The 26530-nt window shown below is 46.1% G+C and overlaps 1 protein-coding gene across 8 annotated transcripts in view; it reads left to right on the plus strand.

The window, feature by feature from the left end:
- The window catches only part of DIS3L2 (DIS3 like 3'-5' exoribonuclease 2), a 285705-nt gene that overhangs the window by 210080 nt on the left and 49095 nt on the right, over positions 1 to 26530 (plus strand). For all 8 annotated transcript variants that reach the window (XM_073359152.1, XM_073359149.1, XM_073359151.1 and 5 more), the window contains one exon: positions 10177 to 10256. In XM_073359152.1, coding sequence (XP_073215253.1) covers positions 10177 to 10256 — 80 coding nt within the window. The remainder of the gene's footprint in view (positions 1 to 10176; positions 10257 to 26530) is intronic.

Raw genomic sequence — 26530 nt, forward strand, 5'->3', positions numbered from 1 at the left:
CCCAAAGAAGTAAGTGAAAAACAGTTCAGTGAGATATTTCTTAACACAGTGTTACAGGTAACACCTACATTGCCTATAAAATACATTAGTTAAATAAAACACCCCTGTTCCCCCCCCCCATCCTCTAGTGTGTGTGCTTTGTGCAGTGCTTTGTGTATGGTCGGTTTCACTGGTTTCCTCTGTATAGTCAGTCCAGTTTCCCCTGTTGTTTGTGTGGGCTTTTCACACAGCAACAGGAGAGAGGAAAGATGTTTCACTGTGATTTGTTAAACTACAAGCATTGGCAGGAGGACTTGGGATAGGAGCAGAAGCAATACCAGGAAGTAGTTAAAGCTCCTTTTAGACAGTGGATAGATTTCAAGGGTTGCCCCTTTGTCCACGTGTGAATGAATCTCTGTCGTCTGTAACTCCTTGGCTCAGGTCCATAGACACAGGATGTGATGGTGGCACCTGAAATGATTGAATGATGCAAGACAAATAAAACCCAAGGATAATTGTGCTATTCTTGTCCTTTGTAGGCAGAAGTGAGTACAAAGGAACCTTTCCCCCACTGAACGTATCAAGGCTTTGAATACAAGTTTGTGAATGAAAAGGAAATGAACTTTTAAAATAAATCAAAAACTTTCTTCTGTGGTTTATTTTTCCTAAGTCACGTCTCTGCATCATAAATGAAGGGTTTGGCCTGGGGTTTTTTCTGTAGGATACTTGTGATTGGGACCTGTCATTTTACAACCAGTCACTTCTGAGTGCCTTTGTCCTGCGAAAAAGTTAGCTTGTTCTAGATCTCTTTGATTGTTGGGTTTGATCAATTGCTTATCCCTTCCTGTTCCTGCTTTGTATTTTGGCCGATGGTCTCAGTGTCGCTAAGGTTTCAGGGGTGGGTGCCTTTATTTATGTGTGGGGTTGGGAGTAGGAGAGAGCTGTTGCAAATGCCCTCTCCCCCTCCTCCTGTCTGAGGGGCTGGTGGCAGGGCCTGGTTCACCGTCCTGCTTCCATCCAGGCCTTGCAGGGGGAAGCAGGAAAGCCAGACTGTGAGCACAGAGGCAGAAATAACTGCTTCATGTTTCTCTCTGTGAACTTCAACTAGACATGTAGGAGAATGGAGAGGACTGAAAACCAGGGGGGTTTGCTTGAAGAGGCAAGACGGCAAGCATGTCAGGTGACCACTCGAGGCCTGCCTAAACTGGTGGGAACAGCAAATCTGTAACTAAATGCTGAGCTTGGTCAGGGGTGCCCCCTTTTCTTAAAGGCAAAAAGAAGGGCCTCACACATGCCCAATAAAGGCCATTGATCTAACAACGAGCTTTCCTGGCTAGGGTCCTTCAATCACTCTCTTATTAGACACAGTCTGGCCTTCTCTTACGGGCTTCAGGAGAAAGGCACAACCTGAGCAAAGCAGAATCTCTGCTAGAGATCTCTCTCCTGAAGTTTCTAACTGCAGTGAGAGTAGGAAAGCACTCTGGAGAGAGGAGATGCATCGCATTCAGTGTAGGTTTCTTTAAGTGAAAACACAGCTGTGAGGTTTACAGACTGCACTTCTATTAGGGATCGTTCAGTCTGACCGGCCAGCATCACTACAGACTTTCCAGCTCTAATGAATTGAGAAATCCATTCTGAACAAGATTGAGTTTGATGGCCCTGTGTGCAGGCAGATGGATGTATTTTTAAAGGACAAGGTGCCAGAAAGCTCCACAATTACGTTACTGGAGCAAGGCTCATTTTTTGTGGTTTGAAAAGTGGAGTGTCAGGACTTCAGGGCTTTTTTTTTTTTTTTTTTTTTTTCTTTCAGGTCAAAACTGAAGCTTGGGCGGGGCATCGAAACCTGCTTGTTCACTAAGTTAGTTCTTAAAAAACTCTCTAGAGCTTGTCTTAGAGTGAGAAACCTTTGTTCCTAGAGAGAGGTTCAGTACCAGTTCTTGGCCTTACTTGATAATAGGGCAGTACTGAAGTCACCTCTTTCTTGTTGATAAAAGCAAGGCACGGGGAGGGGCATGCCGTGGTAACGCTGGCAGAGTTGAACACGGGCCAAAACATTCAGGAGACTCTGTTCTATTCTTTTTCATATAACCTTGGAATCAGTGATGTTCCTGTGCCTTTCGGACACCGTTCTGCTCCTCAGACTCTTGCTCAGGGGAATCCTGAGCATTCCCACTGATTTCAGTGAAGCTACTTGCACACTAAGCTCCTGCTTGACGGAACTAAGCGTGGCAGAATCTGCCCCCTAAATTGTTCCAGGGCTGGGAAACTTGAAACGTTTGACCTGCTTATTTAAGCTGAATTGATACTACATCTCTGGCATGGGGCGTGCATCTGAAAAACCTCCCCTCTCTGTCAGATGACAGAAGGTCTCTGGTGAGAGCCAAGGACTGGGAACAAAGAGGTGCCAAGCCAAACCATTTCTCAATGGGTGCAAACATTCGCCTAGTCAAGGCAGTATAGGTTCTGGCAAAGTTTCAGAAGCCGGAAGGCTGCTCCTTCCTAACCCTTAATCCTGATTTGAGCTGCCTGGCTCTGTTACATGCCTGGGCTTGTAATTGCTGCAGGTCTAAACCTTTCGATTAAAAATGAGGACAGCTGCTGGCTGAATTGTCAAAACCACAGTGAGTCTTGGGGTCTTTGGGCCAGGGACAAAGGGAAAGCCCCTGGCGTGGGATAGGGCAGCCTAAATTATACCTTCCTGCAAAGACCCTTACGGGCCACTACAGTGGCACAGAACCACCAGACTGCAAGACCCCCTACACCTTCAACGGCCCCTCATCTGCCTGTGGCCCACCCGGGCCTCCAGCAGGAAGCGGGTGGTGTGGAGCTGGCAAAAGCAGCTTTGAGACTCCCACAATGGGTCTACTGCGCTGTGAGCATCCCCTGGAGAGTCTTGTTCCCTCTCTGCGCCAATGTTTTGTTGGTGCAAAGGGGCTGCAGCACAGGAGTGAATTCCCCTGTGTGAGCAAATTGGAACGAGGCAGGAACCTGCCTGAAAATAGGAGCTGATATCCCCACGTCCTCATGAATTCAGCTTTGTTTCTGCCAGGCTCTGCTAGCGGCTGCACTGCTGAACAAACTAGAGGGAGTGGTCCCGTACGGGGTGGTGTGAACAGAACAGTTATGCTGACTATTAATAAATCTCTCTAGTATTGCAGCACCCAGATGCCCCAGTCAGGATCCTGGGTCCCTGTTGTGCTGAACTTTGTACCGACACAGATAGAAGCAGTCCCCGCCCAGAATGCTGGAGGGATGCAGCCAGAGGAGGGTGATGCCTGTCTGGGTGGGCAGTAGGAACAACTAGAAATCTTTGGTCCAAGAGAAAATGCCCCTGCCTTGCCTGTGACTGGAGGGCAGAGAATTCAGGGGGGGCAGGGTGAGATCTGGGAACATGGAGTTATAAAATAATAGTAAAATAATAGTAAAACCTAGCGCTCGTATAAGCTTTTCAGCCCTCGAGCTCAAAGCACGTTGCAAAGGAGTGTGAGTATCACTTTCCCATTTCACAGGTAAGGCAACAAGTGCAGGGAGGGAATTGAGGCCAATAGCAGAGCCGGGCACAATAGAACCCAGCTCTCCTTAATCCCAATCCAGTGCACTGTCCACTGGGCAACACTGCCTCTTGTTGAAATGCACGGCTCTATTCTTGTCTCTGCCTGGACGTATCTTTCTCCTGCTCTTTGTAAGAGGCGTTCTAATCCTTTCCCGCCTGGGATGCAAGTTGAGGCTTTAATCGTTTGTATGGAGTTTTGAGATCTTCTGATGGAAGGCAGAGCAGGAATCGGAGAACATCCCCTTTCTCGACTGACTCTGGTTTCCCCTCCATGGTGACAGAAATAGAGAGCAGGGGAGTATTTAGCAATCCAGGGAGCTGTGGTGGTGCACAAGTGGGTTTTGCAGCGATAGAGTGGGCTAGGTGTTCTGCATGACAGTGTCCTCTGTTGAGCATGATGTTGATCAGAGAGATCTCCTCCATCTCTGGCTTCTGTGAACCGCCTCTTGACTTTTGTCAGGGGCATTACAATTGTCTCTGCTAATGGCGAGAGAGGCTATTCAGCACTATATCCACCCAGGAGCCCTACCACTTCTTTTGACAGCTCTTATTCACATACCTCCCTACCCCTCAGACATCTTCATTATTGATGAGGCTGGTTTGGTAGGTAAGGTTCTGTTCTCAGTAGTGCCACATTCCAGCTCCCTTTCTCACGGAATTCGCCCACATAGCGCAAAGAGGCTTTCTTTGTGTGGAGAGCAATTGAACTGGACACAGTCCTTTGTTAGTCCATGGATTTCAAGGGTATGATAGCTGAAGGGGGCAGTGCAAGCCAAATCGCACAAGAATACAGATGGATGAGACATTTGCTAACGCCCTCCTCCTTTCCCCAGTGAGCCGGAAGGCGTGTGATAAAGCCGAGGGATTGCAAATGCATAATCCAGAAATTGCCTGCTCTGAGGGGGTCTTGGTCACCATGACAGGGTCACACGGAACTTGTAGGAAACATTCCCCACAGGCACAAAGACAGGAGGCTTTTGTTTGGAGATGGGTGGCCTTTCCGTGTTTTGTGTTCCTGTTTGTTCATCGGTTGCACTGCAAGTCTCTGGATTCTGATGAGGAGCGGGATGGGGGGAGCAGATTCAGAGACCTGTCGCAAGGCTGTCAAATGGACAAAGAGCGGGGGTTGTGTCACGTTTGGGTTCTGTACTTTGGAAGTCTAGTGACATCTCTGCAGTTGTAGAGCAAATCAGATGGGATGAATGATAATGCAGATAATCTGCTCAGGGACATCTACTGTACTAGTAAATCTCCCCAACCTCCCATTTGACTTTCTTAATTCAGTTAATCAATAGAATTCCTACTATTTAGTTAATGGATTTTGGGCAGGAGTGAATGGAGAAGATGGTTATATAGGACAAAATAGTAAGGACCATGTTGTCTGGTGTCAGGGATCTTCATAGGGACTAGGAGAAAGCATGTGTGAGTTTTATTTCCGACTCTGCCACTGCCTGTGTGTGTCATTGGGCGAGTCACTTAACTTGGTTTACCAATGCCTTAGTTTGCCAGTCTGAGAAATGGGTATACTGATACTCTAGGTGGATTTTGTGAGATATTTTGGTATGTCTGCTGAATTATATATGTAAGTGGAGGTATAAAAAGTCCAACTCTGCTCTAAAATAAGCCCTCTCCCACATTGTTGGCTATTTTACTCCGACAGTCTGTCTCTGAGTGAGCCTGCACGGGCAGACATAGCCCATGCAGCTGGTTCTCTGTGGCGTTCGTTAGGAAGTACCTGTAGATTTGCTGTAGCTGTGAGAAGATCTAAAGATGTACGGATGGGATTTGCAGAAGCACCTACGTGACTAGAAGCACAGGGCCCACTGGAAGTTGATGGGACTGTCCGATACGATCTCCCACTAAAAGTCATCAGGGTTTGTGCTCATGCCTCCAGTTATAGATTTGTCTTTTTAGAATGGTTTAAATGGAGAAGGGTAACCAGTAATCCAGCATTAAGGTCCTCATGGGCAGTGTATTGCAGTCCACTAAGGCTAGGCTCACAAATTCTGTGCGTGAGACAGTTTGCATCCCACAGTGCTCAGCTGGTTCTTCTAGCCCTGTTGAATCTCATAGCTTTTCTCCCTTCTTATTTTTGGCTTTTTGCCCACCTCTACTCCCCCACAAACACCAGAATTTAGCCAGAATCCAGTGTAAACCCCCCAACCCCGCGTGTGCAGATACGCACACAACTCCCCATTGAGGGCTTGGCCAGAGCATTATTGCTACGGATGCAGAAGCAGACGAGGCCCTTTTCTTGTTGGCAGTGGTGACCAACTGGAAAGTGCAAAGAGCTGCCCAGCCCTTATCCTCTCACTCTGCCCTTTGACAATGCTCTTTGTTCAGCTACTGCTGCATTCTAGCCTTTAGCAAGTGCTGTTGCAACAGGTCAGCAGAGGAGCCATTCCCTTTCCACACCCGCTTTAGCATACATCTACTATCCACTGTTACAGCTAAGGGGTGAGCCGTGGGTACCTGGGATCTTTGGGCATTTCTTTCAAGTGACCTGCACTTCTCTCAGAGTGGAATCCTGCAATCCACCCCACTTCTGTCCGGATGACCAGATTACAGCACCCCCACCCCCCAATCCCTGTTTTCTAACCATATCACCTCCAGCAGGTCCAGCTGAGTGTGGCTCCTGGTGCAGAGTCCTCTCTGGGAGCTACAACCAGCTGGTAAATGCAGTGACAGGGATCAGCTTCCTCAAAAGAGTATCGGTTATTTATCCATAGGAACACCAGAAGCAGAGAGAAAAGGGTTAAACTTAACAAAAGCCTAAATGCATATTGTCAAACTTAGCCTGTCCTGGCCAGTTTAGGTAGGTCCCACTTGACTCAGCACCCTCAAGCACTGGGGTGCACTCCTACAGCTGCTGCCTTGGACAGTCTAGGGCTTACTCTTTTATAAGCAGCTGATGTGCAGGTGAACGAGCCTCTGATAGTGTGGCTGATATGATTAGGCCCTATGATGGTGTCCCCTGAATAGATATGTGGACACAGTTGGCAACGGGCTTTGTTGCAAGGATAGGTCTCTGGGTTAGTGGTTCTGTTGTGTGGTTGCTGGTGAGTATTTGCTTCAGGTTGGGGGGCTGCTTGTAAGCAAGGACTGGCCTGTCTCCCAAGATCTGTGAGAGTGATGGGTCGTCCTTCAGGATAAGTTGTAGATCCTTGATGATGCTTTGGAGAGGTTTTAGTTGGGGGCTGAAGGTGACGTCTAGTGGCGTTCTGTTATTTTCTTTGTTGGGCCTGTCCTGTAGTAGGTGACTTCTGGGTACTCTTCTGGCTCTGTCAATCTGTTACTTCACTTCAGCAGGTGGGTATTGTAGTTGTAAGAATGCTTGATAGAGATCTTATAGGTGTTTTTCTCTGTCTGAGGGGTTGGAGCAAATGTGGTTGTATCGTAGAGCTTGGTTGTAGACAATGGATCGTGTGGTGTGATCTGGGTGAAAGCTGGAGGCATGTAGGTAGGAATAGCGGTCAGTAGGTCTGTCTGGATGATGCTTTTGCTGAGGACAGAACAGGAATGGAGTCTTAGAACTTAGTAAGTAATCTAGCTAGATATGCGTTAGATTATGATTTCTTTAAATGGCTGAGGAAATGAGCTGTGCTGAAAGGAATGGATATTCCTGTCTTTGTGTCTTTTTGTAACTTAAGGTTTTGCGTCGAGGGATTCTCTATGTTTTGAATCTAATTACCCTGTAAGGTATTTACCATCCTGATTTTCTAGAGGTGATTCTTTTTACTTCTGTTAAAATTATTCTTTTCAGAACTGAATGTTTTTTCATTGTTCTTAAGAACCAAGGATTTGGGTCGGTGGTCACCTATGCAAATTGGTGAGGATTTTTACCACACCTTCCCCAGGAAGTGGGGTGCAAGGGTTGGGAGGATTTTGGGTGGAAAGACGTTTCCAAACAACTCTTTCCCAGTAACCGGTTAAACGTTTGGTGGTGGCAGCGAAAATCCAAGGGCAAAGGGTAAAATAGTTTGTACCTTGGGGAAGTTTTAACCTAAGCTGGTAAAAGTAAGCTTAGGAGGTTTTCATGCAGGTCCCCACATCTGTACCCTAAAGTTCAGAGTGGGGAAGGAACCTTGACATGGTTCCCAGCAGTGACTCTTGCTGGAGAAAGGAAGGTTAGTTGTGCAGTACTAGAGAGGCTGATTTAGTTAACCAGAATTGTGACAGGGCAAAATGTAAGCACTGAGGGTAGCTTAGTTCTCAAGGCTGTCGATCCAGGAATGACGTGGACAGACTTCATAACAATGTCAATTGGTGCCCATCGGATTTGGTTTGTCAAGGCTGATTGAAATTAGACATACAATTTTGCACCTTCCTTGCTGTATTCCCTCAAAATAAACCTGAAATGTGATTTACTGCCACTTTTCCAGATTCTTCAGGGCTTGTGTGGAGCTGTGGCCAGGGATAGTTGGTATTAGTTTGGCTCAGGATATGGATTCCCCAAGTCAGGGCCTAATTGTTTTACAAAGACAGGGAAGCTTTGGTTAAACCAGCACAATTGAAAATAAAACCTATTTCTCTTCTGGCAGCTCCCAACTCCTTACTCAGTCCACTACGCTCTAGTTGTTCCACAGGTGGGTCTTAGAAATTTGCTGCTAGAAGTAAGATAACTATGTCCCTAGAAAAGTAGCTACTCACAGGAAATAGGAGTATATGGAACATGGCATTTGGTCCATCAATGGCTATTAGCCAGGATGGGCAGGAATGGTTTCCCTAGCCTCTGTTTGCCAGAAGCTGGGAATGAGCGACGGGGGATGGATCACTTGATGATGACCTGTTCTGTTCATTCCCTCTGGGGCACCTGGCACTGGCCACTGTCAGAAGACAGGATACTGGGCTAGATGGACCTTTGGTCTGACCCAGTAGGGCCATTCTTATGGCACTTATTACATGGATTGATGCAAAATAAGGATGTGTTTATTTACAGGTAAGTCCAAGGAGTATGCATGGGATAGCGATGTGCACAGGAAATAACTAAGGGGGAGTGTATTTCAGTCACCTGGCATGGAACTGCAAGACATGCAGCAGTTCAGGTGGATTAGATCTCAGCCTTGTACTTCATTCTCTATTCAGGATCAGTGATGACTGAGTTTTCAGCAGCTTCAGTTTTATCTGTGAAAGAGCACACGGTATTACTTTGTATTTGTTATCCTGTCGAGAAGGAAAAATCTGTACAACAGCTAATGATCCAGAACTTCGGTTGTGTTAACAGCTTACTGGTAAAACAAAGTTTTAATACAGCGTTTTCTCCCTAATAGGCAGTTAATTTTCAGTAGCAATTTCCTTGGAATTCGTAAGCCAGAGGAATTTGTAAATAAATGCAGTGGCTTAGCAGTGGGCTCTTCATCTCCCTGCATTTAAAAAGAGCAGACCCACCATAATAAACTCACTTCAAATTCTGTGGGTCAAGCCTTTATAAAAGAGATGGGCTCCCCAATTCATTTCAAGTGTCCTTCAGCATCCAGGTGTTCATGGGCCCCCTTCTTTAATATTACTCCATTCAGCCTAGATCAAAACTAAAGCAGTCCCACCTGGGATTAGATTTCTAAACATAGTTAGGCACCCAGCTCCTGGTTTCAATGGGAGTTTGGTGCCCAAATACCTTTAAAAATCTGGGCCCTGGTACATAAATACCATCACTACTTTCTCCAAAGCACACTGCGTATCCTGTCCAAAGTGCACAATACACGTTGGGGTCTCCAAACTTTGCCAGGCTGGGGAAACAGAAGTGATTTGCCAGGAGCATGAGGTCTGCACCTAACTGTTGTAAATAGAGACGAATGCTGCCACCCACCTCTTGGGTACAGCACGTGATGATTACTCTTGATCAGAGCCGCCTCCACTTGGATCAAGAGGGACCCCCCGGACTGCCGAAGCCATACCTCTGTATTTGAAAGGTCAGCCCCATTCTGTTTTCTGGTGACTTAAGATATAGAGAACCCATTCTCCCTACAGAACTCCTTTTGTTCTGACTGCTGTTGAAACAGGATTAGTTTTTTCCCCCTTAAATAAAACTGGACTAAGTTACATATGAAATCTGAAAACTCTTACCGAATCCCATCTTGGAGTTGCAATGGAAGCAGCTTTCCAGGTCACATCCTAGCCTCCTGCTGGACACTGGTCCAAACTACAAACCCTCCTAACAGCTCTTTAATAACTCTGCCCAGAAGGAAAAATCTGTCACCTTTCCCTCTGTGGTTTCTCCTCTGTTCTAATGCACTGGAGGAATGAGTTGAAGCCGGGAAGGCTTTCAGAGAAAGAGGCTCGTGGGAACTACAGCTGCTGATGGAGAACACTCATTTCTTTAGTGTCTGAGGAGAACCGCAATAGCTTTGGTGAAGGGATGTGTGTGTGGGTGGGTTTGGAGGGGTGAACCGTTATGACCCATACATTTCAGAGGAACCACAAACACTTTATAGTAACAAAGGGTGGAAAAAGAGAGAGCTTTTCTGCAATGCATGTGACTTTTCACTGAGGTTTGGAACCCCATGTTATATTCCAGGCCACAGTGTTTGCGTGTCAGTCTTGGTGAGCTTGCTTTCTCCCACAAGCCTTTCATGAAGTTGCTGTAGTGAGTGAGAACTCAGCCTAAATTTGCTTTTCTTTTCTTTTCTTTTTTTCCCCCTTTGCAGCTGAAGCTCTCGTTTACATTGGACAAGGAAAGCGGGATGCCTCAAGGCTGTTATATCTATCAGTATCGGGACAGCAACAAGTAAGTCCCGCAGATGATTGTACACAGGGCAGATAGGAAGGGGCACCTGAAAGAAAATTTCACTGTTGATGTGCCCCACATTCCCTTTCATTGGCAGAAGGATCAGAACTGCTTGTACTACTTAAATGTAGATTACAGTAGCTTTCAGCCTAGCCCTAAGACGGGGAGTGACTTGTAGAGGCCTCATGCACAAATGTATTGGGCAAAAGTGAGGCCAGATCTTCCAAAGTGCACAGCACCCACATTCTCAAATCTTTAGTTATCTACATGGCAGCTGTTAGCTGCTGGGCTCTCAAGAAAATCTGCCCTGCGCTCTCCAATTAAGGAGTGTTTGCTCTGAATTTCTGGGATACTTTGTGTTGGGGTGATTCTGATGGCATGGAGGTAACGTCTCATCTTCTTCCCACCACCTGTTCTCTCTCTGCTCAAACACACATGCAGATTCACTTCCTGGCTTGCCATGTGTGCTCTCTGAAATCCTAGTATAGCCATGCACCCTGTTTTTATAAGACACCTCATGATATCCAAACTGGAGCAGAGTCTCCTCAATTTCCAGGTATTCCTGCATCTTTTTACTAGCTGCTGTAGTGAGTTGGCACCCGAGATGTTTTTAGTTCAAATCACATTCTGATTATCAAATTGACAACAGCAATCCAGGTTAGGATGTCTCTGTTGTCATGCTGGGTAAGTTGTCATGAATACCAGGGTATCAGAAATTCACCATGTCTCACCCCCACCCAGGAATTATATTTTTCTCCAAATTTAGAAGTTTAACTTAGAAGAAGGGAGTATAGAAAATTGTTAAAGGGCAATCCATTCAGGAGTTTAGCCTGCTTTTGGACAGCCTTAAAAGGATCTGGAGAACAATTGCTGAAATATCATTTAAAACAAAATCAATCTCTTTTTAAGCAGAGAACCCTTTTATGTATGTGTGTGTATTTATTTAAAGAGGGGACATTTTTTTGAAAGAGGGACACCCCCACCCTCCTTCCATCTCTGTAGCAGCAGTTTACAAGGCCTGTGCACAAAGCTATCCACTAAACAGCTCAGCCCAGGAAGTATAAATACAAAGACTCCGTAACGACAGCTCCACTAGAAAAATAGGGAAATGTGCTGGTTAAACGCAATGGGATCAAATCCACAGGGAAAGAATATTTGTTTTACAAGCTTCTAGGAGGGGATTGCACACAATGGGCAGTGGGGAAAACATAAAACTATTAGACCTGTTGGCTGGCTTGTTTTTTTTTTTAAAGGATGTTTATAAATCCAGCACTTCTAATTGTCTAGCATATATCTTGAAAATCAACAGCCCTATTTTCTGCCTCCTTTCCACATTCTTTTGTGTGCACATGTGCCATGGTTGTAAGAAACTTCTGGGGCTGTGGGGCTCTTTTCTTTAAAATCTGAGGCCAATAGCATTTCAGTTTGAAAAGCTTCTTTCTTTTAGCCACTTTGCCTGTCTGAGTAGAAAAGGAATCAGATGCGTTGAACGGTGAAAGTAACTGAAATATGCTGAGCACTATTGATTCATAGATGTATGGTTATGACCTGTGTTTCTGGCAGGTTTAGCATCTGAGACACCCAGGCTGCTACCGGTTGTGATTATATAAAACGTGATAGCCAAGACTGGTTGTATAGCAACTGATGCAAGATCTATAGCCAGACCTAGTGTAATTGTTTCAGATAGTCCCAGATAAAATATTTCTTCCAGTTCTATCTCCCATGTGGTATTGGTTCTGTACTGCATAGGTCATTTAACTAGTGACAGTGGGTGAGGGTCAAGATTTCCATTCCTTAAGGAAAGCCATAACACATGAGTTATCAGGGATCATTTTGTATTGTAAGAAGATGTTTACCCCTCTGGGCCCTGTACGTGCAGACCAGGAGAATGGAGAATACTTGCAAAATATATTGGAACGTGGAGGAAAAAGTAGGTCTTTGAAGCTTAGTAATAAGTCTCTGTGCATGTGATACAGCTGCCCTTCCCTTGCCAGGAAGATGCTCCTTTATCAGAATGTAAGCTCAGTTCTGAGGAGAGCTACTTTTGTGCTGTCCAGTAATGATGGTGGCAGAGTATGGTAACTTCATGTGCTCTGTGCCTTGGTTAACAGCAAGAAGTTTTACATTGGATTAATTGACAGTAAAACAGACAAGCATTTGTATCGGTCTCATTTTCTCCTCCCTTGCCAGCCTGGTCAGTCATGCTGGGAGGAAAAACCCCCGGTTCTCAAAGCTTACCCCTTTTCATAGAATATAGAGTATCAGGATTGGAAGGGACCTCAGGAGGTCATCTAGTCCAACTCCCTGCTCAAAGCAGGACCAATCCCCAATTTTTGCCCCATACCCCTAAATGGCCCCCTCAAGGATTGAACTCACAACCCTGGGTTTAGCAGGCCAAAGCTCAAACCACTGAGCTATCCCTCCCCCCTTCTTGGACTATTACCTACAGTTTTAACATGACTGTCACAATCTTCCCTTTGCGGTTTCAGAGTGCAGACTTTTAGGCCTGGTCCACACACAGCTAATAAGGAGCAAGCTATATCGGGAGAAATACTTGGATAAGGGCATAACTGCATCCCCACCTGTATTACTTTAACTCTACTGGCACAGTAAAAATGTTACAATTTGTGTGTAGACAGTGTCTGAGTGTTTCTGGACCATGAGAGAAATGTTGCCAATATTCTGTGTCTATGTGAGGGCGTCAGACAGAAGTTGTAAGTGTCTCTCCTGTAGCTTGGCTTCGCCTGGAGCAGTGATTCTCAAACTGTGGGTCAGGACCCCAAAGTGGGTCAGGACCCCATTTTAATGAGGTCAGCGGCTGGCGTTAGACTTGCTCAGGCCCGGGACTGAAGCCAAAGCCCGAAGGCTTCAGCCCTGGGCAGTGGGGCTCAGGCTTCGGCTTCAGCCCTGGATGATGGGGCTCAGGTTTCGGCTTCAGCCCCACCATCTGGGGCAGAAGCCCTCAGGCTTTGGCTTCCCACATCCCAGGGTAGTGGGGCTCAGGCTTGGGCTCAGGTTTTGGTCCCTCTTCTCTGGGTCGTGTAGTAATTTTGTTGTCAGAAGGGGGTCCCAGTGCCATGAAGTTTGAGAACCGCTGACCTAGAGCATCTAGCTTCAGAGTGTTAGGGATGAGGCTGTAACAAGTGACGATAACAAAGAGTTGCAACAGGACAGCATAAGTCTGATTGCTGTGTAGTTGGTTAGAGATGGGAAGTGGAAATGGTCCCTCCATATAAGGGAGCCTTCCACGCTTTAAAGTGTTGTTCCATCTGTATCCACAATTTTTTGTTTCTTGAGTTCTCTGTGAACGTTCTCAGTTATTCAGGCAGGGACCCATGATGCTGTGATGCTTCTTCGTCCAAAGACTCGAGTCCCTCCTTGAGATGGCTAACCCTGCTCTGACCGGAGGTGAGCAGCAGAGAGCAGTGTATAGTGACCTTGCATTTGCTGAACAAAGGAGTCATATGTCTAAAATCTCTAGCCTAAAAGTGTAATTACCAAAGTAATTACATTTTCTAAATTACCTAGACTTAGAAGTGCAAGCACCATGCAGGCTCTCACCAAGGGTGATGTACTGGAATTTGTTGCCCTTAAGATAACATTATGTTAAATTTTCATTAACTCCTCACTGCAGCTGCTATCCCATTGTCGTGCTTTCAGCACTGTGGCTATGGGTCAGTTGCTGTGTATTATATATAAATCACCTATTCACTGGGGACATTTACAATTATTGCATATTTATGGGCAAAATGCATTAGGGAAGCTGGAACCCAAAATAGGTAGCTTATATTTTCACACTGCCTTTCATCCCGAGGAATCCCACAAGGCTTTAGAGACTATGTCACACAGAGCGGCACCCCTGAGATGGGATGGTGGAAACCAGCTGGGGCATAGCACCCAGCACAACAGTGGAAGGCAAGGCCCCACGGATATGAGAATACTGAGGGATATTAAATGGGCATGAAGAACAGAGTGGATCTCTGGGTTGGACCCTTCTCTTTGTCCCTAGCTACATACGCCCAATAGACTGCATAGGACTTCACTGTGCTTCCTGGAGATGATGGCAGGCTGAACCAACCAGGGTGGAGTTGGAACGCGTGGCTCCAGGGAACCCTGGGTTTCAAACATGAGACTTCATCCATGAAGGTTCCCATCTGGCTGCTTCTTCGCAATTTAAACTGTAATTGTTTCATTATTATGTTAGCTCCTTTGGGTAAAATAAAAGTCCTTAAGCGTAGCCCTGGGTTAAAGTAATGTTGTGAATGTCAGTTAAGAGGCTGGTGGTTGTGGACGTCCTGGTGTACTGGCAGATTAACTTGCCAGCCTTTCACCTTGGATTGAAATACTTTGGGCCAAGAAAGAAAAGACATCTGGCAGTCTCAGGCAGCTCCCTGCTGGACTGGAGGGCCTTCCCCCCACTCTCCAAGCCATTATTATTATTTGTTTGTATTCTCATATCATCTACATGCCCCAACTAAGGTGAGGCCCCACTGTGCTAGGCAATGTCTAAATAGGGACTTAGAGGTAGTCCCTGCCCATAAGAATTTTACAATCTAAAATAGAGACAGATCCAGACAGACAACAAATAAGCAATCATCAAAAGTGACAGTACTGCTTCTCCCCACTTCCCACGGTCACAAAACAATCTCTCCCGCACCCTCCCCTCTGTCCAGCTGTCCGTCAAACTCCTTCTCAGCGCTTGTGCACCCCGAGTACCTTCCATCCCTCCTCCCAGGCCCCAGAGAAAACCAGGCAGCCTCACTCAGGTGGAAACAGTTTTCTTTCCTTTTTTTAAACCATGTTATTTCATTCACCCTAATGGGCATAAATAGTTTTCATTCCAAAGGGGAGCAGACCTGCCTGTGCCATGGTACTGATCAAGTTACCAAATGGGAGTGCTGTGCTCTCCTGAAATGAGGAGGGGGTTGAAATTGTGACAGGGTGAACAACATGCTCTGTGTATGTGCACACGAGCGCCTGGTCAAGGGGAGTGTGGTCTGATTCATCTTTGTTCTGACCATGAAACTCCGGCGATTGCTACTTATAAATTGGCAATTTGTGTTTCTACATTTCCTATCTTAGCCCCTTCCTCCAATGTCTGATGATGCGTTTCCATTCGTGCTGCATTGCACATCTCCCAGAGTTGGGGGCAACTCCCCAGGCTCTGTGCTATGAAGAACCCCTTTCCTTTAGGTTTTTTTTTTTTTTGGCGGGGGGGGCACAGTACGTTTTTCTGGTCCCACAGATTCCTTCTATTGGGAGTTAGCTAGCTTCTGTTGTCCTGTGGGTTTAGAGGTGTGTGTGATTGTGAGAGAGAGAAATGGTATCTAAAATGCAGCTATTGGACGCAATGCTGTGGTCCCTTTACAGAATGTCAGGTTAGACCTAATTCTTTACAGCATGTCAGAACTAACAATGCATGGAGGGGATTGGTGAATTTTGATACGCTCCAGTTTTAGGAGTGCCTTTGAAAGGAAAAGTGTGCTACTAGAAACCTGGCGTAATCTTGGTTAACGACCTCTCTAACACAAAACCAAAGCTCTTCCTTGAAGTTCTGCATAAAGTCATTGTCCGCTCCCTCAAGGCACAAAAGCAGTCGTGTCCAGGGAAAAGACAGCATCCCTGCTAAGAGTGAGTGCTACAATGTGACTGCAGCCAGTGGTGGGGTTGTAAGTGAGGGAGGTGGAGTATAGGCTTTGAGACTATCCTCACATTGTGTTGAGAGTCTCTCGTGCTGTATAGGATGTAGCCTAACAATGTAACAGGAGGTAAGGGGATGCAGGGTCATATTGGCCTAGCCCCTTGTTTCACTGTCTCTTCTCGGCTCCCACCCACAAACACTGCAGATATATCAGTGTTTCAAGTGAGCCACATCCTGTGACCGCAAATATTTTCCCTTCCAGTACAGAGATGGCAACCCCCGGTACAGGGATTTGTGTAAGGATCTGCAGGTCTAGTACCCAGCTCTGCTGCTCCCTGGGCGAGCTCTAATTGACAGTGGCTGGCCGGCTGTGAGACTTGTGGGCCCAAGCACCAAAGGATGTGCGCCCACAGGGATCCCGATAGGCCTGCTCCCTGTTTGATTACTCCAGGCGCACTGCTTAAGCCTGCTGGGGACACCCGGACATTGTTGGTGCAACTAGGCAGATCCCCAGCCAGCAGCTATGACAAACCTTGCTTCCGAGCCTTGCCCCAACCCTGCTCCTTCTTTCTTCCTGCCCTGTTCCAGCCCTCCTTCCTTGCCTGGCTTCTGATTCTGTCTCTGACCTTGGGCTCTGGCTGCAACTTTCTGAGGCTGGCTCCACCCACTAGGCCTGGCCGCCCACACCCCAGCCATGACAGTGTGGATAGTTGCACTGTACTGAAAAGGCCCCTTCCAACCGTTTTCAAGGGATGCAGTAGGACAGCCATTGTAGGCTTTCTCCCCAACACAAGAGCTGTAATGGGAGACTGACTGGCAACATGAAGGAGGACACTCCAAAGAAGGAGGTTGAGTAGACTTTGGAAAATTTGTCCTTAGAGTAGTCGGAACCCAGAGATCATTTGACTTATGGCTGATCCTATGGAAGAAATTAAGTGCAAGAAAAACTGTCTCCTGTATTTGCTGTAATCAGCACAGAGATCAGACATCTTTTCTGTGTACTATCTGTCGATCCAGGCAGGCACTTACATGGCATCCACCATCCTACTCTCTGAGTGCCTATGCATAGTACGTCCAGATTCCTAATTATTTTCCATTCCTCTGAAGTCTGTCCAGTTGGCACAGCTCTCTCAGAAGGAGCGCAGTGTTCCAGGTCCCCTGTTACCCAGAGACATAAAAGAGAGGTGCTGTCTGTCTGTGACAAGATGCATCTGATTAGGCACCCCATATTTGCAGTGGTGTGTTTTGCTTACATAGCACATTGCAAGCTCCGATCTAATGTGCTGTCCGTGATCACCTCAGTCTTTCAGCATTATACTGGTTTCCAGGTCTCTCCCTCCCATTATGGATGACTTTTCCTCCAATATATCAACTTCCATTTTTCCAATGAATTTCATTTTAATTCCTCACCATGGTTTGGATTTGTGTCAGGATTATGAATTTGTGGTGGGGCTTTGTATGTTATCTTTGGAGTAGCTTTCTAACCCCAAGAGAACAGGATCTCAAATAGAAACACACTTAGAGACCTTTTCCTGAAGCAGTGATAGTATATTGATCATTTTGCATTTCCAAGGATCCCAAAGAGATTTACAGACACTGCTGATATACAAACTAGACAGGGAGCACTTCAAGCATCAGTGAATGGGGCCACCTTTGGGCAGCATTACACAACTCTTTAGGACAGCAAGTGAAAAATATCTGCCACTGAAACATAAAAATGACTATCCTTTCTACACATAGAACAATGGTGAGTGGTACATTATGACATAGCCTAAAATGCTAGCATTCCCAAATGCCAAGGTATATCCAGTTCTGACACTCACGAGCTGCTGATGAATAATGCTCTTTGTGTTACCAAGCTCTCTTCTGCAGTTTTTCCGTAAAGTGAATTTAAGACAGGCAGTTATGAAGCAAGACTTAAATCAGGAGAGCAAGCCTGTAATTGTAATTGAATTGTTTGAACAAGTCGTTTATCACTTACACATTAGCTCACTGCTTTTATTGCTGCTCTTCTGGACTGCCATGGGTGTGATGCAGTCGGAACTTTTGCAAAGCATCATTGCTTAGTATTTATTCCTGTTTACCAAGAGAGTCACTTCTTAGAAGTGATATGGACATAACGTATAAACCAGCTGATACAGCAACAGTGACTTTTTAAGCTCACCTGACAGATATGTATCAGACTTGCTGAACTTTAGCACAGACGGGTCATTTTCCTGTCAGATGTAAATCAGGTGAGCTGGCAGTTTCATGATGTTATGTTCAGCTCAGTGTTCTGAGTTTAGACTTTCAGAACTGTCCATGCACATAATTTGTGCAAGCAGCTATCCTGCTGCATGCATACACCTGTCGGTATCACACAGTTGCCAAGTGTCATGAACCCTATGGAGGCAGCACTAGTTGATTGGCGTGGTTTGGGGAGATCGCTTAGGTAGCAGTTTCTCTGATTTGGCTTCAGTTGCAAATTGTTTGTCGAAAGTGCAGTCCCATGCCAGTATCCAATTCCAAATCTGCAGCACCACCAAATCCCAGGATTTCATAATGCAAAACATCAACATATATGTTTGCAAAGTCCTGTGCTGGACACAGGAAGTGTTTATACTAAGAGTTGGTAGGCTGAAGCTTATTAAATGCCTTATTTGGATTTCAGAATCAAAGTGAAATTAGGGCTCTAAGCCTCAGCATTGCATTCATTAGTCGTAGGCAGTCACCTAAGGCCATGTGTTCACTTCAGAGTCAACTCAGGTGATCAGCCTGGGTTAGCCTAGCCCAGGTGAGAGCAGTCACACTGCAAAGCCATATCCTGGTGACTGTGCCCTTGCTAGTGTGTATTGCTAAGACTTCTGGAGGCGTATCCCATAGTTCTTCGTGCTTTGGTAAACTGAGCTGCTCTATTTTCTTCCTGGAGAACTTGGTCCTGTGCTTCCAGTAGGGTGACCAGACAGCAAGTGTGAAAAATTGGGACGGGGGTGGGGGGTAATAAGAGCCTATATAAGAAAAAGACCCCAAAATCAGGACTGTCCCTATAAAATTGGGACATCTGGTCACCCTAGCTTCCAGGCACCTGGGGGGAATTGTGGGAAGGCTTTGGAGGACTTTCTGCACCCAAGTGATTTAGCCTGAGTCCTCACTGCAAAGTGGATGAGTTACCAGCCTGAGTGAAAGCAGCACCAGGCCTGTAGCCTATACACCTAGCCAGGCCAGCTTGCCTGGGTTTAAAGCACCACCAAACTCCGGTGGGAGGGGGCTTAGGGACAACACCTGAATAAAGACCCAAGTTAGCTCTGCAGTGAAGACAGACCCTAAGGAAGGAGGTGACTGAGCAGGATGGAGTTCTGCCTTATGATGTAGAGACTCTTGTTTTCCATTTGACTGAGTTGGCACCAGGCTGTACCCAAACCGATGTATATTCTCCACCTGCCAAGGAGTAACCCTCTGCCACTGTTGGCTCTCCGTGGCCGGTAATTGACTCTGTCCACCATGCGTAAAGGTAAACCAGCCCTCCTGGCTGCTGCACAGGTTCAGTTTATGTTAGATTGTCAGGCAGAATTAGTCCAGATGTTGCGCTGTAAAACTCCAAAGGAAATGTAATCCTGTTTTAATAAGATATGGGCTTGGTTTGTACACGCTACAGCAAACAAGACTAAAGGACATAACCCACAACATGGATTTAGTCACCGGAGGCATTCTGCAGCAGCCGGTGGAGTAGCTGTTCCCATGCAGAAGAGACCTTGCTGCAGTTTCATTCTGAGGAAACTGGGCTCTTTAAAAGGACTTTGCCCCAGGTAGTGCTTAGCTTCTCAATCTGTCAGCACTGAAAACTTCCTAATAAGAAGTGTCCAGCGTCTTGTCTCTCCAGGGTGCGTTCATTCCCAGGCAGAGCCCTGCCCCCTCGTCTGACGCCCTGCTATGTAACAGCAGGTTTCTATTTTCCAGGTGCTATAGAAATAGTGACTACTGAATCCTCACAGCCTCCCTGTGTTGTGGGTACTGTGAACAGTCATCATGGAAGCAGCACTGGGTAGAGATGTCAAGGCACACTTCAGCTCTGTGCCCAGGTGGAAGCTGATGATCCCGGGGCACTCTCCAAATGAAGGTTCAGATGTTCCCCTGGCATCCTGGCTAACATTCCTGCTCGTGCTGAAATGAGGTTGAATGTCCAAAACTGTTCTAGTTGTTGTATGGTTCTTGTGCTGTCCGTATCTCTCTGAACAGTCCCCGGATTTCAGAGTAAGAAAATATCAATCTCCTCCCTGCTCTCCCTGCTCTCATCAATGAGCTGCATGTCCTCTAATATCAGGAGATGTCATTTTTTTTCGTATTGCACAGATGTGTGTGCACCGATCCCTTTAAAGCTGCTGTTGGCCACACCTAAATCCCTGTGTGTTGAGCCACAGTCACTAATAGCTTCAGTCTGAATCCTTTAGGAAGAAATGTAAAGCCTCCTCCTTAGCTGTAGAAGTCTGGGTATCCAGTAGCTGTCAGGAAGACAAGAAATATAGCCACAGTCACCGCTGAGGCACAGAATTAATGCTGTTTCCATATGTATTCACTGAATATCTGTCTACATAATTGTTTACTTAACAATACGTGAGGAAGCAATCAAAAGCACTTCCTCCCCTCTATATGCCTCTGCATACCAACTGAGGCCAAGCGTTGTATCAGCCTCACTCACCTGGGAACACTGCTTCTTATAAAAGTGTGAATAGCTGCATTCTCACTCAGACATGCCCCGAGCACTAGTGCTCAGGAAGGCAGGCCAGCACAGGTCTGAATGGGGAGGAGCAAAGAGTTCTAGTTATGGGGGAACTCTTCAAAAACCAAGTTATTTTCAGCCTTGTACCCCAAATGGCTGGGCTGATTTTCTTCACTTACCAGAAATACTCCCTTGGAGCTGAGATCAGGCTAGAAAAACGTTGGCCCCCCCAGGAGGTGTTTTTGGTTTGGTTTGTTGGGTTTGCATTATTTTGTTTTTGCAACAGATTTTTCATAAAATGGGGACCTGAGCCGGGCTAGCTCCTGTGCCCTTGGCTGTTGAGTCACTAAAACACTGCGACCTAGTACTGGCTCCCATAATAAACCAGGTGAAATCTTTTTACTGGCCTTCTGAAATTGGTGTTGGAGGGGGGCTTCTTTAGGCCTGAGATACAGACTGCACTGGAGGTAAATATATGTATAGAAGCCAGGATAGTGACCTTTTCAGTTTGCTCTAATGTACTGCTTTCCACTTTCTCCGTGATGTCAAAGGTCACCTACCAAGGAAAGCCGGGGGAGCTGCTGGGGCGGGGCGGGGCGCTGGCTCCTGGGAGCAGCGGCCTCACGTGCTGATCCTTTCACCGCTGCGGTTCCCGGGAGAGCCCTGCGGTGCAGTGGATATCGATTTCTATCTGCAGATATCCGCATCCGCGGGTATAAATTTGTATCTCCGCAGGGCTCTAGTCACAGAACACTTTTTGTGAGGGGGAGTGGGGGCAAGGGGTCAGTACCGTACCGGTAAGAGTTAAAATCGACTTGCACCACTGCGTACAATGCTAAGAGATCGGATCTATTCTGACTTCCTATGTGACCTCAGGCAAGGTGACCCGCCTGTGCCCAATTTCTCCATCTGTAAAGTGGGAATGATCCCTAGGTTGCAGGGGCATTGTGGGATTAATTTATTAGCCTGTGTAAAGCACTCTGAGATCCTCTAATGGAAGGTGATGGAGGAGAACCAAGTGCTATCACTTCTACACCAGCTCAGCCTTAATTATCAAATCAACAAGTGTGTTTAGCTCTCTTGCCTTTGAATGTGATTACACTACCAGGCTCCGATACTCACGGTGCTAGTTTTGGTTCAAAGTGCAGCTTGCAGCATTCATCTGCTGTAATGTTTTGCGCTGACTGATTTGGGATCATATGAATCTTAGAACAGTGTTTCTCAAACTGGAGTCTGCAGGCCCCAGGGGGTCCACGAGGGTAGTCCAGGGGATCTGTGGGACCCACTGATCAACGCCCCCCCCTACTGCACACCGGGGAACAGCTGTTCAGCAGCGTGCAGGAGGTGCTGGGAGGGAGGGGGACGAGTGGGTACAGGGTGTGCTCGGGGGAGGGGACAGAAAGAGGCGGGGAAGAGGGGCGGGGTGGAACTGGGGCAGGAAGAGGTGGGGTGGGGCTGGGGCCTTGGGGAAAGGGGTGGAGTGGGGGCAGGGCCTGGGGCTGAGTGGGAGACTTGGGGGTCCGTGAAAATTTTAAAATCAAAATGGGGGTCCACAGGTTGCTAAAGTTTGAGAACTGCTGTCTTGGAACTAGTACTATGAGCCGACCTAGTCTGAACTCTTCCCTGTGCTGAACCTTCACCAGCCATTGGTTCACTTGCCTAACTCTCTGTCCTTCCCGCTCATCTGTTACTTACTATCTTCAGACATCCATAAGTTTTCTTTTTAAAAGTTAATACATTTTATTATGGAGTCCCTCAGACTGATAGAATGACGGCTCAGCTAGCTGGCTTATTCAGTAGAGCATCTCCCCCAGTCTTACAGTCAGCTGATACCTACGGTCTCCTGGGGTGCGAATGGCAGGGGACCTGCATCATGGTGTAGTGTTCAGGAGCAGCATCCACTTCAGTCGTTTGCACCTTGGGTATCTTTAAAGTTCGTTCTGACTGTCTGTGTGTCTCTCCCCATGTGGGCATGCTGGGTGTCTGGTACGCTGTAGTGTATAGGGTGACCTGCAGGGCTGTTTATTGGAGAAGGCATTTCATTAATGGATGCTTCACCCTGCATGGATGCTTCCTGTTTCTTCACAGTCTCACACACAGGCAAAAGGTCTCTCTCAATTGTCTGCATCAAGTCAGCCGCATCCCACAAAGATTAGCCAAAGAGATTGAGTCAAGGTTGCTCTGACTGCACACCATGAGCTGGTTCCAACCTGAGAGTCTCCCCTTTCCTTCTCTTCCATGTTAAAGGGAAGAACCTTCCTAAATTTCTTGCATGAAAGCCATGTGCAGTGCATTATATACTGCAGATTGCGCTCATGCAGAAGAAGAACAGCATGGCAAAAACTCACCCTTAATACATCAAAATTCCATCTGATCTGTATCATTTAAATAAAACTGTATTTGATGGTAGGATTTGGGGGGTGGGAGGGAAGCAAAGAGGGCTGAAGAAAGGAATTAAAGGTGGCAGAGGTGGTCGGTTGTAGTTGTGGCCTTGTCTACTCTGGGAAAATTAGTACTAGTGTTTCAGCAGCAGTGCAGCTGAATGGTTGCTGTCAGTAGTGAAAGCATTAGTGAAAACCAACCTGGGGTGTCTTTACCGTTGTGTCTTGAAAACCTCCTCTGAGCAGCGGCACTGTTGCTGAAAAAGGGTGCAATTTTTGGTAGTGTAGACACCTGCAATGAGGGTTGAAAAGTAAAGTTGTTTTGCGAGGCAGATGGTGGAGGAGAGAAGACATTTGTAGTGGAGGAAAGTGCCCATGATCCCTGGAGGTCTCAGCTATTCGAAGACTACATCGAAAAGGCTCTGGTAATGAAAGGCGGAGGAGGGGGTGAGGGTGTACCAGTTGGCCTTTCACAACGCAACCCTACTATAGAACGTGAACGCAAGCCCTGAGAACACAGTTCTTGGGCATTCCACACAGCTCCGCAAAGTAGTCGGAGACAAAGGGCACTTGTGCCAGGATCTGTGGTGGTATAAACCTCCCTAGAACTCAAATAAGCATGAGCCATTGCCTTCGTAATGGGCAGCGTGCCAGAGCATTGTGCGTGTTTATCCATGGGCTTCATTTGCATAATGCTGGAGCGAGTCACTGTTTATACTTGACAGCTAAGCTGTTGATGCAAAGTATGATTTAATAGCGAGACTTGACTAAAATATGCAAATACAACTGTGTAGGGACTGGCCCAGAGTTTTACAAAGATTAGCTGTTAAATTGGCCAGTACGAAAACATCATTAACCAGACAACATAATTGCTCATCTCCTGCTTCTGCTACTCTGAGAAGAGACAGATTTTATTTAAAACCGAGCAAGCCCTGTATACAAAAGAGGCTCATGTTGATGCCACATCATGTACTATCTGTTGCAGAGTATTTTGTTAGACAACAATGTTATGTTGTAACATTGGGGAATTTGTGAAGGAAATCTGTGATATTATTCTGCAACATAAGAGTCAACCTAAAACATGGGCCATTGTAAGGCCGTGTGGATATTAAAGCATCTCCATTTGGATGTTGGATGGTCGGAGAAAGACGGAAGGTTTTGAGGCAGAAGGAGGAGGGATCACAATGTGTTTAAAAAAAAAATAAGAGTCCATCCACTTGGCAAATGCATGAAATCTGTTCGGATGTCCTTGGGTCGGACAGTTAACACAGCGTTCCCCAAATCCTAGGCCAGAGACTTGGCTGTCTCTATTGCAGCTGTACAAGATAGATAAAGGGGTGTGAATGCGTCCTTTGCAGTTATGACATCAAGTAAAAACCAGGAGATTCAGTCCAGGCACTTGGCATTTTGCAGGTATTGTGTGTGAGATGGAAAAATAAACAGCAGCTCTCCCAAACCTCGACTTACAGCCTTAGGACTCAGGCAATTAATTGAGCCATATATGGCTGCCGGCAACAGACCATTGCTGTGTACACGCCACCCACTCACTCAGTGTGACTGTGACCAGACCAACCAAGGTGAAATTTTTTAGACATACAAGCCTTATTTACTGACTTTGTCCTAAAGTGCTCCCCATCTTCTCACTGAGATTCAGCTCTGCAGTGATTTCCTCAGGGACTAATGCTGTTCGGAACAGCTAGGTTCTCCCAGTAAGGGAACTGAAACCATATGATGTGACTTGACTTGCGTGGCCAGTCACACACCATCAAACACTGGCTTCCAGACCTCAGAACTGCAGTTTACATACAAGCCTCAGGGCTGAAATATGTTTGCTATAAAAATGTTCTTTGGACAATTACAAATCAAAGACAATTTCAGGAAAACCTTCATTGATTCACAGATAGGGGAGCCAAACAAGCTAAATTCACAGAACAGTTTGTTCATAACAAATAGTTCCAGCCAGCTCAAGTAGCCAACGAGGCACAAGAGTATCAAACTCACTTGGTATATTTATTGTATTGTAGTTACTGTTGGTCATTAGTTGACTAATGTAGTTTTTCATTCTACCTCTGTATTTCAGGGATACAAGAGATGCTTTGTGGTGACCTCATTTGTCTAAACAATAGGAAGTACCCTCCCAGCCTTATGTAAGAAAGATAAAGGCTTCAAGGATGTCTGATGGGAACCACCTCCTATCCTTTCCCTTTGTTTGCAATACAAGCACTCTTTCAAAATGATAGCTGCTCTCGGAGCACTTTCCTCTCTGGCCTATAGCTGGATGTTAAACCAGTCAGAGGTTGATAGTTACTGAGGGCTGAACCCCACCACCGCCTAGACGCAGCCTGTCAAAGCCCATGAGAATTTGCATGTCTAAATACCCTCAAGCTTTTCTTTTCTTCGTTTTATTGGATAAGTTTTTCATGGCTGAAACTGCCAGCTGCGAAATACACTAATCTCACGTGGAACTTGGACATCTCACTTGAGGTAGGGTTCCTTTTTGCATGGTCGATGAGGTGCCTATACCAAGACACAGCTGTACACCTGTATCTTCCCTTTTGTTATTGAAGTGGCATCCAAAAGAGCTTTTGTTGCACTCTGATTCTGTTTTCTGGCCATGTCTGGTTGTCTTACAATGCGTGGAAGTGAGTAATTTTAAGAATACTTGTGAGCTGCAAGCTAGCCACATGTGTCAGAGTTGTGCAACTGTGCAGAGTTATTCTGTAACACTGGGAAAACATCTTGCTGCAAGCAAGATGTCATGTCTTTACGGTATTAAACATTAGGAGACAGCGACCACAGTAAATCCTCCAACCCATCCTTTGTATGCACACATGTGCGAGGGTGCACAGATGTACTCAAGGTGTGTATGGGAAGGATTCGCTTTGGGACTGTACCAGCAAATGACAATAACCAATGAGTTTCCAATACAGAAGCTTGGATTTACACAGCATAGACTGAAATGCTGAGCGTTAGCACCCGAGAACGTAGCCTTTTACACAGAGAAGTCTGTGTTAACGTGGGTATTTTTTATAATAAACATTAATAGTTTGGAACAAAGCAATGCAACATGTCAGTGTGTGAAGACGTTCCTTTCAAGAAGAGATCTCTGTAGGGAAGTTTCTGTATAGTCAATTAATTCTGTGTTCCCATCTCTCTAAACAACATGTTAATACTTTCAAGCTGCATATCTGCTGAGCAGCATGGCCAGATAGAATATATTTCATAATGAGATGATGAGAATAGTGTTACTGTAGACATTTCTTTCTAATAGCTGCAAAGTAAGGAAAAGTAATGTCTGTATCCTTTAGGTTTCCCCTCTGTGTATATAGCCTGCATATGTGAGAGATCTATTAACTGAACGGGTATCAGGTCATGTTGTTGTGCTTTGAATGCAAGAGTTCAGTTTTATAGATCAGTTACTGTATCAGTGTTTAATGCAGCATATAGAAAGGGTCTACTAAGTACAAATTAAGTTACTCCAGTGAGAGGGCTCTCCCTGTGTATTAGCTCTTAATCTCTGAAAGCTCTACTAAGCTCGCTCCTAAGAGAGCAGTTG

This window comes from Lepidochelys kempii, chromosome 9 (genome assembly GCF_965140265.1).
Source record: "Lepidochelys kempii isolate rLepKem1 chromosome 9, rLepKem1.hap2, whole genome shotgun sequence".
NCBI classification, from domain to species: Eukaryota; Metazoa; Chordata; order Testudines; family Cheloniidae; genus Lepidochelys; species Lepidochelys kempii.